Below are 10,783 nucleotides of genomic sequence, written 5' to 3'. Positions count from 1 at the left end.
TTTTAGCATCAACAATTCTTGTTTAAGATTAGTATTATCACTTTTAATATTTTTAAATTTGTGTTTTAATTCATTTATCTCTTGTTTAACAATATTAATTTCATGTTGAAGATCATTAACAGTTAATTCTTTGGATTTCTTTTTATTAAGGGTACGTTTGGTACGCTGAATGTAGATTACATTAGGAATAGTAATTTTTATTACTGGGAATAGAAGACATTGTAATGGAATAATTATTACTATTCATAAGTTTGATTGTTACATATGGAAAGCTTGTAAAAGATGATATATAAGGAAACTTTATATTTTTGTAAATATATTAATTTTAAAACCTATTATATATACTAAGGAATAGCTATTACATCCATTTTAAAGAAGAATAGCTATTCTTCAATTTAAAGAATAGTCAATCCAATGTAATAGCTATTCTTCTAAAGTTTCTTCAAAGCTTATGGTTGATTTTAGTTTTTTATTAGTTTCAACTTTTGTCAGATTTTTCTTAAACTTATCCAAAATATTCTTTTTGTAGTTCAGGGTTTTCAATCTGATTTATCAATTTAATTATCAAGGTTTCATTTTCTTCACTTCTAGGGAGAACATTAGCAGATTTGATAGCATTACAACATGAATCTCTACAACCAATTTTAATATTAGGTGAATCTAAGGAATCATTAGTAGATTGATAGCAAGAATCAGATGAAGAAGAAAAATCATCTTCCAAAGAATCAGAAGAATTGTTTGATTCAAGAATTCTGAATAATTCTTCTTGATTTTTATCATCAATGTTTAACATGTTAAACTTATTTTTTAACTTACCAGGTTTTTGTTTACAGTCTTTACTATAATGTCTAGGTTTTCCACAGCTAAAACATTTACCTTTACCTGATCTTTGTTTATCATATTTTTTAGAAACATTTTTCTTTTTAGCATAGAAATCATTAGGTTTAACAAAGTTGGTTTTGTATTTTTATATTTTTTATAGCTTTTATCATGTTTTTTACTCTTTTGCCTAGAAGGAGCAATAGGAGGCAAATCATATTGTTCACAGAAATTACTCATTTCATATTTAGCTTTTCTTTTATTCTTTAACTAGTGCTTTAACAATTTTTCATCATTACACATGTTAATACCAAGTTTTTTAATAGTGCTTAAAATATCACCATAAGTTAAATTATCATAATCAACAGAATCATTTTTACCCATTAACTCTTGTTTTACCTTATGAGCAAAGATAAGAAGCAAACCGTCAATAAACTTTTCTTTCCAATAAGGCTTGTAACAATCTTTCTGATGTATTACTCTGGTAAGGAAAACATCTTGGTACCATCTGTAATCAGACATAGTAGGACGTTTCAAATTATTCAGAAGATCAGAAATTCGAGATGAAATATTAGATGGAGTAACAACAAAATGTTTGAGAATAGTATAGACCAAGGTATTGACACCATCAGGAATACCTCGACCAATACTTTCATCAAAAATATGAATACCTTCATCATTCTTTTTAACAGCATGTTTAATAGATTCTCTGGAATCTTCTGTGAGATATGACTCCCACCATCCACGAAGAGTACCAGAAAAACCAGTAGCAAGAAGGTCAACAATTTCAGGGTGGTCAAGATCATGGTTATTAATATAAGCAATTCCAACCATAGACATATGACCCATTTTATTAATGATTTCTTGTTCAGACATACCATCAGTATTCCATTCATAAATCTTATCGGCAGAAATAGAAAACTGGGTTTGAAAAGGTCTTTCTTCAAACTGCATATCAAGAGGAATGGGTTTAGAATACCAGTTTTTTTGTAAATGACATGGGTTTGGAAGTACCAACAAATCTTTTAATTTCTGGAAAATCATCATCAAAAATCCTTTTTGCAGAAACAAAGGAAACAGTATCAGAATCTGTATTTTCATCAGAAACAATTTCTTTTCTCTTTTTGAAATAGTGCAATTAGCAGGAGTACTTGTAGAAGTACCCTCAATTTTAACCTTTAAATCAGCAAGCATTTTTTCAACAATTTCAAGAGTTTTAGATTGGGAGGTTTTAAACTTAAATTTTTTATCTTGACTAGGTAAACTAATCAAAGGTTCCTCAGTCTTGACAAAAATGAGTTTTTCAAAAACAGATTTTCCAGTAGAAACAGTTTTTTCAACAATTTTTTCTTCAATACGGTCAAGCTGTTGATTAATAATATGCAAAGACTCATTAGTAAAATTGTTTTGTTCACTAAGACTAACAACAGGAGTTTGATCATCAGCAATTTTGAAAGGAGAGGCCTTGACTTCATCCTTCTTAGTAGTTATCAAAATTGTTTCAAGAGGAGGATGAGTAGACTTAACAATGGTTCTATTTTCTTTAACAAAATTTGATTTTTTTTTATCACATTTAAATGTTGTATTGAAACTTCATCTTTTGAAACATAATGGTTTTCAAGAAAATCAAAAAACAAAATATGTTTTTTCAATTGATTCATCTTTTCTAACCATTTTCTCTTCAAACGGTCTTTCTCAGACTGAGCAAAATTATTTTGGAAATATTTTCTTTTGTTTCTGTTTTTAGCAAGCATAAATTCATTATACAAAGAAACCATATCAACTTCAAAAATTTCATCCAAAATAGTCAAAACTCTTAACTGATTTTGGTAAATAGGGTTTTCAATAGGAGGAAAATCAAAATCAAATGGACAAACAGATTTAGTGTCATTTTCTTCTTCATTAGCAGTTCTGCTATGTGAAGAGGAAGCTTCAGGTTTAGTGGAGTAGTAAACAAAGTTTATTTGAGATTTATCACTTGAAACACCTTTTGGTTTTAAATCATTGGGTTTTTCCAAACTCTTTTGTAAAAAATCATTGAGATCTTGATCTCTTTTTGAAATACTTTCAGATCTGGCAAAGGAATGTCTTCCTTCGTTGATCTTCAAGGGTTAATTGTTTTGAAAACTTATTTTAACAGTACCATCAAGATATTGTTGAATATGTGTCAGATCAAGCTCATCAAAAACAGGTTTAGCAAGAGGAGATTCTTGTTCCAACAACCATTCAGTGGGAAGCTTAACGTCTTGCCATTGAATCATTTTTGGAACTTGGATTTTAGCATCAAGAGTTGAACATTGAATTAACATGGTTTTACCAGAAGGTTCTCTTGGAATCTTAGCACCAGGGTTTATTTAAGTACCCAACAGTCTATAATAAATGCGATAAATCAAAGCAAAAGGCTTACTACCTTCTTCCATGTGATAACCAGATGAAGCAATATTCAAAGTCAAAGCTTTAACAATATTAGGGTCATCCAAAGCAAGAGTGAGATCAAGATAACAGTTAAAATAAACAGACCATCATACATAGAAGTAGTAATCATACCAAGAATGCTATCTTTAAAGATCTTAAATCTAGCATCTCTTAAACACATAAGAACATAAGCATTAATACCCTTTCGAATGAGTGGTTTAATAGCAACTTGAACCATACCAATATGCAAATAACTGAATTTTTTAGTAGCAATAAATTCATTAATATTTCTTTTAGAAAACAAGCAGCATTTTTCATGAATTTTAGAAATAGATAATATTTGTTCAACAGTTCTAGCTTTGTAAGCAAAATGAAATAGAGAATATTTGACTTTGAACTCCAATTTTCTATTTGGATACAACTTATTTTTGCTGAAACTGAAAACCGAAAACATTGTAGTAAAATAATTTTTAAATATGTGAATAGTACCGTGGGACCTATTTTTAATTTTTTTTTTTATGAACAGTGCACAAACAGTAGTAAACAATGTACAAACAGTGCATGAACAGTGCACTATCTCTTAAAAGCTGTTGCACGTGAATCAAAAAAAAAAAAAAAGATGGAAAACGCAAACGTGAAACGCAGCTTAACGTGGATCCAAACACTTATTTAGTGTGCGTTTCAGCTTTTTTTTTTTTTTTTTTCTTTTTGAGCCGAAATGTTTGACTTTTTTCGTAAATAGTGCATACTGTGCACTGTTCACGAACCCACAAATTTCACTTTTCAGTAACTTTTTCATTAAAAATGGGTCTTACGGTACTATTTACATATTTAAAAATTATTTTACTATAGTATTTTTCAGTTTTCAGTTTTTAGCTATATTCAAACAGACTCTTAATATGATTTTTTTTTTTTTTTTTTTTTTAACGACTATCTATCCTTTGACTCTTTATCGGTTTTCTTTCTCTCAGTCTCTTACTTTCGCTAGCTGCGCTGCCCTCGGGTTTAACATCAAATCCAACCCACCTGGTCGACTCGCTTTCCTCTCCTCTCCTGTTGCAGTCTCAAAGTGAGTCTTTCTCTCTGTTTGAAGGAAGTAGCAATGTCAGACAACTTACCTGAAGTTTCGAAATCCTTAATCGAAGAAGCAATGTGGGCTTCTCTTCCTCCTGAACTCCTACCCCATATTCTCATACGCCTACCTGTCAAATCCATCATCAAGTTCACCTCCGTTTGCAAAACATGGAAATACCTCATCCAAAACCCCACCTTCATTTCCAACCATCTCCACCTTCTCCCACAACCTTCTTCTCTTCAGGCTCTGCCCTAAGCCTCTCGCCAAAGCAGTCAAAAAACGGAACCGAATCGGAGACGAAAAAGAAGTCTATGTTTTACATTGGGACGACAACACCAATTTCCATCAACACACCTGCTTTGACGACTTTCCTTTTCATGGCGAAAGCGCTACTGGAGTATTCCGCGTGGTTGGTACTTGTAATGGCTTCATTTGCCTAGCTGATGATTTAAACACTTACGCTTATAATTTCATTCTCTGGAACCCTTGTGTTAAAAAATACGTGCAACTTCCTACCCCCAATTTCTCCTTCATGACTACACCGCGGCTGTTGGGTTTGGGTTTGATTCCAAAGCCAATGACTATAAGGTCGTGAGGTTTGTTACTCCTGAGGATGGCGACTTCGAAGAGGGTAAATCTACACCCAAGGTTGAGATCTACTCACTTGCCACTGGGAAATGGAGAGTGGTTACTGCTCAATGTCCCAAATGTGCTGTTCGTGATACAATGTTGGTCTGCCTACGCCTACAGGCTTTTGTCAATGGGGCTTTGCATTTGGTCTGTTACAAGACAACTCAAGAAATCAGATTTCTCTACTTTGTTTTGGTGTTTGATTTGGAGGATGAGGTCTTCCGTGAGATACCGCTGCCTAAGCATTCCGATATGTTATATTGGGAGTGGGTATCTATTATGGCATTTGGGAATTCCATTGCGCTGCTTGAACCTGGGTATGCTTTTCACACTCTCGATCTATGGGTGTTGAAAAACTATGCAGATGCATCATCATGGACCAAAATTATAAGTTTGAATGCTCAAGCGCCCCCACAGGACATATCAAGGCCATTTCATTACAGAGAGAAAATACCTTGTGCAAAAGCTTTTAGGAAGAGTGGGGAGGTTAGGGCAAAATTTGGTATTTAGACTGTTTTCAGAAAAAAAATTTGTGAACAGCATGCACTTCAAACTATTTAGTAAGGTGGACTGATTTTGGAACTCGAGTTTGGCAAACTCGAGTTCCAGCCCAAAATTCAAACTATAGTGGCGTTTTTTTTAGTGGCGTTTGTCAAAATCGCCACTATATGTACCCTATAGTGGCGTTTTATATAAACGCTACTATAAGTACTAAAAAAACGCCACTATAGGGTTTGCTTTTCAGCCCAAAATCGAGTTTGGCAAACTCGAGATCCAAAAACAGTCTAACTATCTAATTAGTTTGACGCGCATGCTATTCTCCAAAAAAATTTCTAAATTCAGTCTAAATAGCAAATTTTGCCGGGGAGGTTATATTGGAAACATATAAAAAAAGGCTCGTCTCGCGAAACCTTGAAACCTAAGAGGTTAAAGACCTTGGGATTACTGGATCTAAGTATAGTTTTGTTGATCCTTATGTTGAGAGTCTAGTTTTGCTAGACAAACCCGACCTTGAAGTTACTTACTAAGGGAAAGTAATAGGAACAACAACAGGCAAGGTGCATTTCATTTTCATGCTTATTTTTATGATTTTCTGTTTTGTTCTTCATATATTCTTGGCATTCATTATGAGTTAGAGATGAATATATTGCTGATTGATTACCTTAATTGAGTGAATTTATATTTAGGATAGTTAGCTTATGAAGGTCGTGCTTGCTGTCAATAGCATGTATACTCAACTATGAAAAAAAAAAAGTTGTTTGTGTTGATTATCAACTTTTAGCACGTTTATTTATTAATTGGTTGAAAATGAATGGACACTGAATATCATGTTTCCTGCCACTTATAATTTACATTATATAGATAGATCTACTCTACTTTTTCTTTCTTGATAACGTTATGGTGACCTCTCTTAACTTCATGTTTTCACACTTGCGTTAAATGTTCTTCATGCTCTCCTTGGATTATTAAATTTTTTTTCTTACTCTGTCAATTGTGATCTTAGTATGCTAATGATGTTGCCTGTACATTTGAAATTTTTAATTGCCTCGTATGCCTTTCTTCTTACTGAAAGATTCCCAAAGAGCCACGTTCATGGACAAAGCAGTTCATCAATAATTATTGCTTGGTTTGGGTGGTTAAGAAATGAAAATGACTTGTTTATAAACCTCCTTTTGAACTATTTTTGTTATCTTTTGTTCCTCAGCACAAATTGAATATTTTTTTCCAAATAAAATAGTTATGCTTAGATGTATTGTTTTGTTGACTCCATTTAATTCCATTTTTCTTCTTTTTCCCTCTTTTAATCTTTTGTGAATGAGTTCGTATTTTTATATTACACAATTGTACAAACTAGAAGTAAAAGCCAAACAGAATAGACCCTTATACAAGAATTTGGGGTTTGACATTGGAAACTTACAAGATTTGGATACTGCTGTTACTATAAATGTGTATAAGCACTCATGGTAATTGGTTTTTCCCCTGTTGTATCTCACCAATGAATATATTCCCTTATTTGGAAAGAAAAATTGTAGAAGTTCATAGCGTTAGGATCTTTTTAGCCAGTTATTTTTCTGTAATTGAAAATGTGTTGGTGGACAAATCAATCCTTGGTTCATAAGAGTGATTTCTTAATGTAGCAGTGGGATTGGTGTCAATAATCAAAAGAAAGCAACGAGATCTATGATAATTTGTGATTTTGACTTGGCCAAAAATCATTGTAAAGATTTTGGTTTTTGCATATATTTTTCTTGTTATGAGATCTAGTTTCTTTACCCCACCCCAAAAAAAAAAAAAGGTGGTTGTTTCCCTACTTCATAATGTTTCATATTTTGTCTGTTTGGGTGGTTGTTTCTCTGCAATATAACTTTTCCTAATTTGGAGGCAGCAACAGGCTGTATGCATTAGAAGCCTTTCCTTTTAGTTATTCTTCTCATCCCACACCAACCTGGAGACAATGAAACTCAATCCATAATCCTAATACAACTCCCAAAAAAAGAAAAAAAAAAAAAAAAATCTGCCAAGAATCTAAGTTGGAAAATTTTCAATGATTTATAATGGTGAAAGTAATTTCATCTTATACAGTTGATGACATATATTGTATTTGCGTAGTTTCTTTTACTTAGAATTTTGTATATATCTACTCTCTTAGTTTCTTTGCAACTTATGTCTTCTCTTTATGATTGTCCTTTGTTATTTTTCAAGATTTTTTATTATTAAACAATTGTTGGCATTGGAACCTGCTTAGATCATTTACCCTGGCTCCCAATCCCCCGTGATACACATGTTCTTGTGGTATAGGCTTGGAGTGTCTCTTAATATTTATCCAGAAAACCTTCAAATATCGGAGTAGGCTTTTTTTCCATATGATACTACACTGATTTGTGTTATTTTATCTCCTTTTTATTTTAGCAAAAATCTTGAAATGGTTCAATTACTTACTAAAAAATAAATCTAATTCTGCTATATAATCACAAACAATCACGGTTGGTAATGAGCTATAGATAAGTAATTGGTTTTAACTTAGCTAAAGTAAAGATTCAACAAAGCTTTTTGATGGTATTTATTTCGTAATATTGGCATGAGTTTATTGGCAAATTGGATCGTAGTTGTTATAACATTAAATGTATACTCAATGAACTATGTTAAACTCCATTGTGGCTACTCCATTCTTAGTATTTCTGGATGATTTGCAGTTTGGTTTTAGTGTGTTTACAGAAACAATTAAGTGCTTAACCGTGTCTGCCATGCTCCATGCTTACATTGGATGAAGATGTTCACCAATGCTGTGTGTGTGTATTGTCTTTAACTTAACAACATTTGGTTACTAAAGTTTCTATAACTCTGGAAGTTCTTAGGTTGTTAGCATCTTTCTAGCCTTTTTATTTTTTGGTTGTTGAAAACATGTTGATCGACAAATAAATTCTTGGTTCATAAGAGTGATTTCTGACTATAGCAATGATATCTGTGATGATATATGATTGTTGCTTTGCAAGAGATAGTGGTTCAATTTTTGGTTTTTGGATATATTTTTCTTTTTTATGGACTATGGAGTATGCTAAATTTTACAACTAGTTTGTTTCACTGTTCCTCCATTTATGTGGTTGTGCCTCTACTTTGAAACTTTTCCTGGTTTGGAGGCAGCAATAGGCTGTAGTCATGCAAAGCGTTTTTTCTTTAGACATCCCTCTCGTCCGCACCAACCTGGTGATGGTGGTTGGTGGATTCAATCCCAATAAAATTTACCAAAAGTTAAGCTAGCACCTTTTTCTTTGTGATATGTATTTGCTGAAATTTATTTTCATCTCATACCAAGTTAATGTTCAGTTTTTTTTTTTTTGGTTGAAAAAACCAGTTAATATTCTAAGTTTGTTCTTTAGGTCAAAGTTATGTTTTTAGAGGAGGGTTAAATATTATTCGTAAACAATTTAAGAATGAGGACGTTGGTGTTATAAAAGAAATGAGTATATGGGTGATCAATTATTGTTGAGCAAACAACCAGGGATGTATTTATGAGAGAATGTCGAGGGATGATACAAACCTTGACTCAAACATGTGTGATGCAGTGGTCTAGTTGGCTTTGGCTTTACTTTGAAATGTTTGTTTTGGTTGTGTGATATTTCTATTATCTGATTTTCTTTGGGAGCACGCTGTCTTCTCTTTACAATTTTCTTGTGTTAAGTAGCAAAATATCTTCATATTATATAATTGCTGGCTTGGAGTATTTCTTAATTTGTACACTTTGAAAACCCACAAATCTCGGTGTAGGTTTTTTTTTGCATTGTTACTAAACTGATTAGTAGATTTTCATCTTCTTATGGTATTAAATCACAAAAAAGTATGCACTTACAGTTTTTAAATTCTTGCAGGACCTTGTGCAATCATGGATGCTGATGAGCTGTACATAAGTGACAAACTTTAACTCAAAACAAAGTTTCTTGTTGTTGTGTAGTTTCTTAGTATTTACATTAGTTTATTTTGTCAAAATGGATTGTAGTTATAACTTTAAAGGAGTTTATTTTGTTAAACTAATTTCGGCTACACCACTTATGTTAGTATTTCTGGAGGATTTGAAGATTGGTTTCAATGTGTATACAAAAATGATTAAGCATTATATTGTCTGCCATGCTTGCATCATGTGTGTTAAATTTCTCCCTTTTCAGTGAATTCGATAGCAGTTACATCTATCAGGGTAAAGGTATGTATGGAAAAATTCTATAAATCTGTCTTTTAAATTTAGGATGTGTGCATTTAAGATGATAGGAAGGATTGATTACTTATTACACCCAAAAGCTGAGCAACTAGTGTCTGTGCTGCCCTGGGTGAATCCAAATGCCAAATAATGAGGTTTCTTTGGTTGAGAAGAATAAGTGTTTGATTGTTGCTGACTCCAGATGGATCTGTGAGTAGGTTGTTATGGTTCTTTATCCACAGAAGTATCCCCGGCGTCTTCTTGTACAATATGCCCAAATACCTGCTCTTGTTGGCTGAAGTAAAGCCTAGCTCAAAAACTTGGCCTGAGGAAACCAAAGATTGGACACCCCTAATCGATTGCCCAAGGATTATGGTGTTAACTGCAATTTAGAATTTCAAGAAGGTTGAGAAAGCAATGAGACAATAAAAGAGAGTGGGAACTGGGAAGAGCAAGTATATAAATTAACAATACACTACTTTTTTTTTCTTTTCTTTTCTTTTTTTCCCTTTTTTGGTTGAATGAAAGAACCTTATTTGGTCTAAATTATAAAAGTAGTTTACCGTTGCTTCCCGCAGAGGACAAAAATGTTATCACTTAGCAGCTGCAAAGCAGGAGAATTGCATGAACAATTACTTGGATTTACATAATAGGCCAAGTCTATTAGCCCTTTCAAGTTTCATCTCTGATGATGCCAAAAAATCAACAGTAAGCTACATGGTCCACACGTGCTCAAAACAATACCTGCACAACATGAAAAAAGAAGACCTCACAAAGAGCATCGGTGTGGTGCCGGCCAAATACCCTCTGAAGGTCAAGTTAGAATTTCTCACAAGTCTAGAATGCCAGAGCAGGTAAATTATACGTACGTTAGTTAGTGAAGGTATTGGGGCTTTTATAGTAGAAAAAGGTTGACCTCTCTTTCCTTGGCTTAGAAGTCCTTTCCATATAGGAATTCTCATGAGTATATTTTTCGTAATCCTTTCCTTGTAGGAGTCTTTTTTGTTCAACATTGGGCATAGGACACAAGAAATTTCCTTATACATATGCATGGAGACCAATTTTGGGTTATGTCAGAACCGTCAGCCTAGTTCCTTCCTTCATCATGGTGGCATCAGCTTTCATTCCCCATCATAAGTTAATCCCATCAGCTT

General features: G+C 33.1%; 1 protein-coding gene and 1 pseudogene across 1 annotated transcript in view; one reads left to right on the top strand and one right to left on the bottom strand.

The window, feature by feature from the left end:
- The window catches only part of LOC115980187 (G-type lectin S-receptor-like serine/threonine-protein kinase At4g27290), a 13,503-nt gene extending 11,490 nt beyond the window's left edge, over positions 1–2,013 (bottom strand). The window contains exons 1-3 of the mRNA XM_031102466.1: positions 1,971–2,013; positions 1,838–1,908; positions 1,575–1,767 (exon numbers count right to left, since the gene is read on the bottom strand). Of these exons, the coding sequence (XP_030958326.1) occupies positions 1,575–1,767; positions 1,838–1,908; positions 1,971–2,013 (307 nt within the window). The remainder of the gene's footprint in view (positions 1–1,574; positions 1,768–1,837; positions 1,909–1,970) is intronic.
- Positions 2,014–4,336: 2,323 nt separating this feature from the next.
- LOC115980186 lies at positions 4,337–9,508 on the top strand (annotated as a pseudogene).
- Positions 9,509–10,783: the final 1,275 nt, after the last annotated feature.

Source organism: Quercus lobata, chromosome 3 (genome assembly GCF_001633185.2).
Source record: "Quercus lobata isolate SW786 chromosome 3, ValleyOak3.0 Primary Assembly, whole genome shotgun sequence".
Taxonomy (NCBI): domain Eukaryota; kingdom Viridiplantae; phylum Streptophyta; class Magnoliopsida; order Fagales; family Fagaceae; genus Quercus; species Quercus lobata.
The sequence above is the reverse complement of the archived record's forward strand: the minus strand, read 5'-3'. Positions and strand labels throughout refer to the sequence as shown.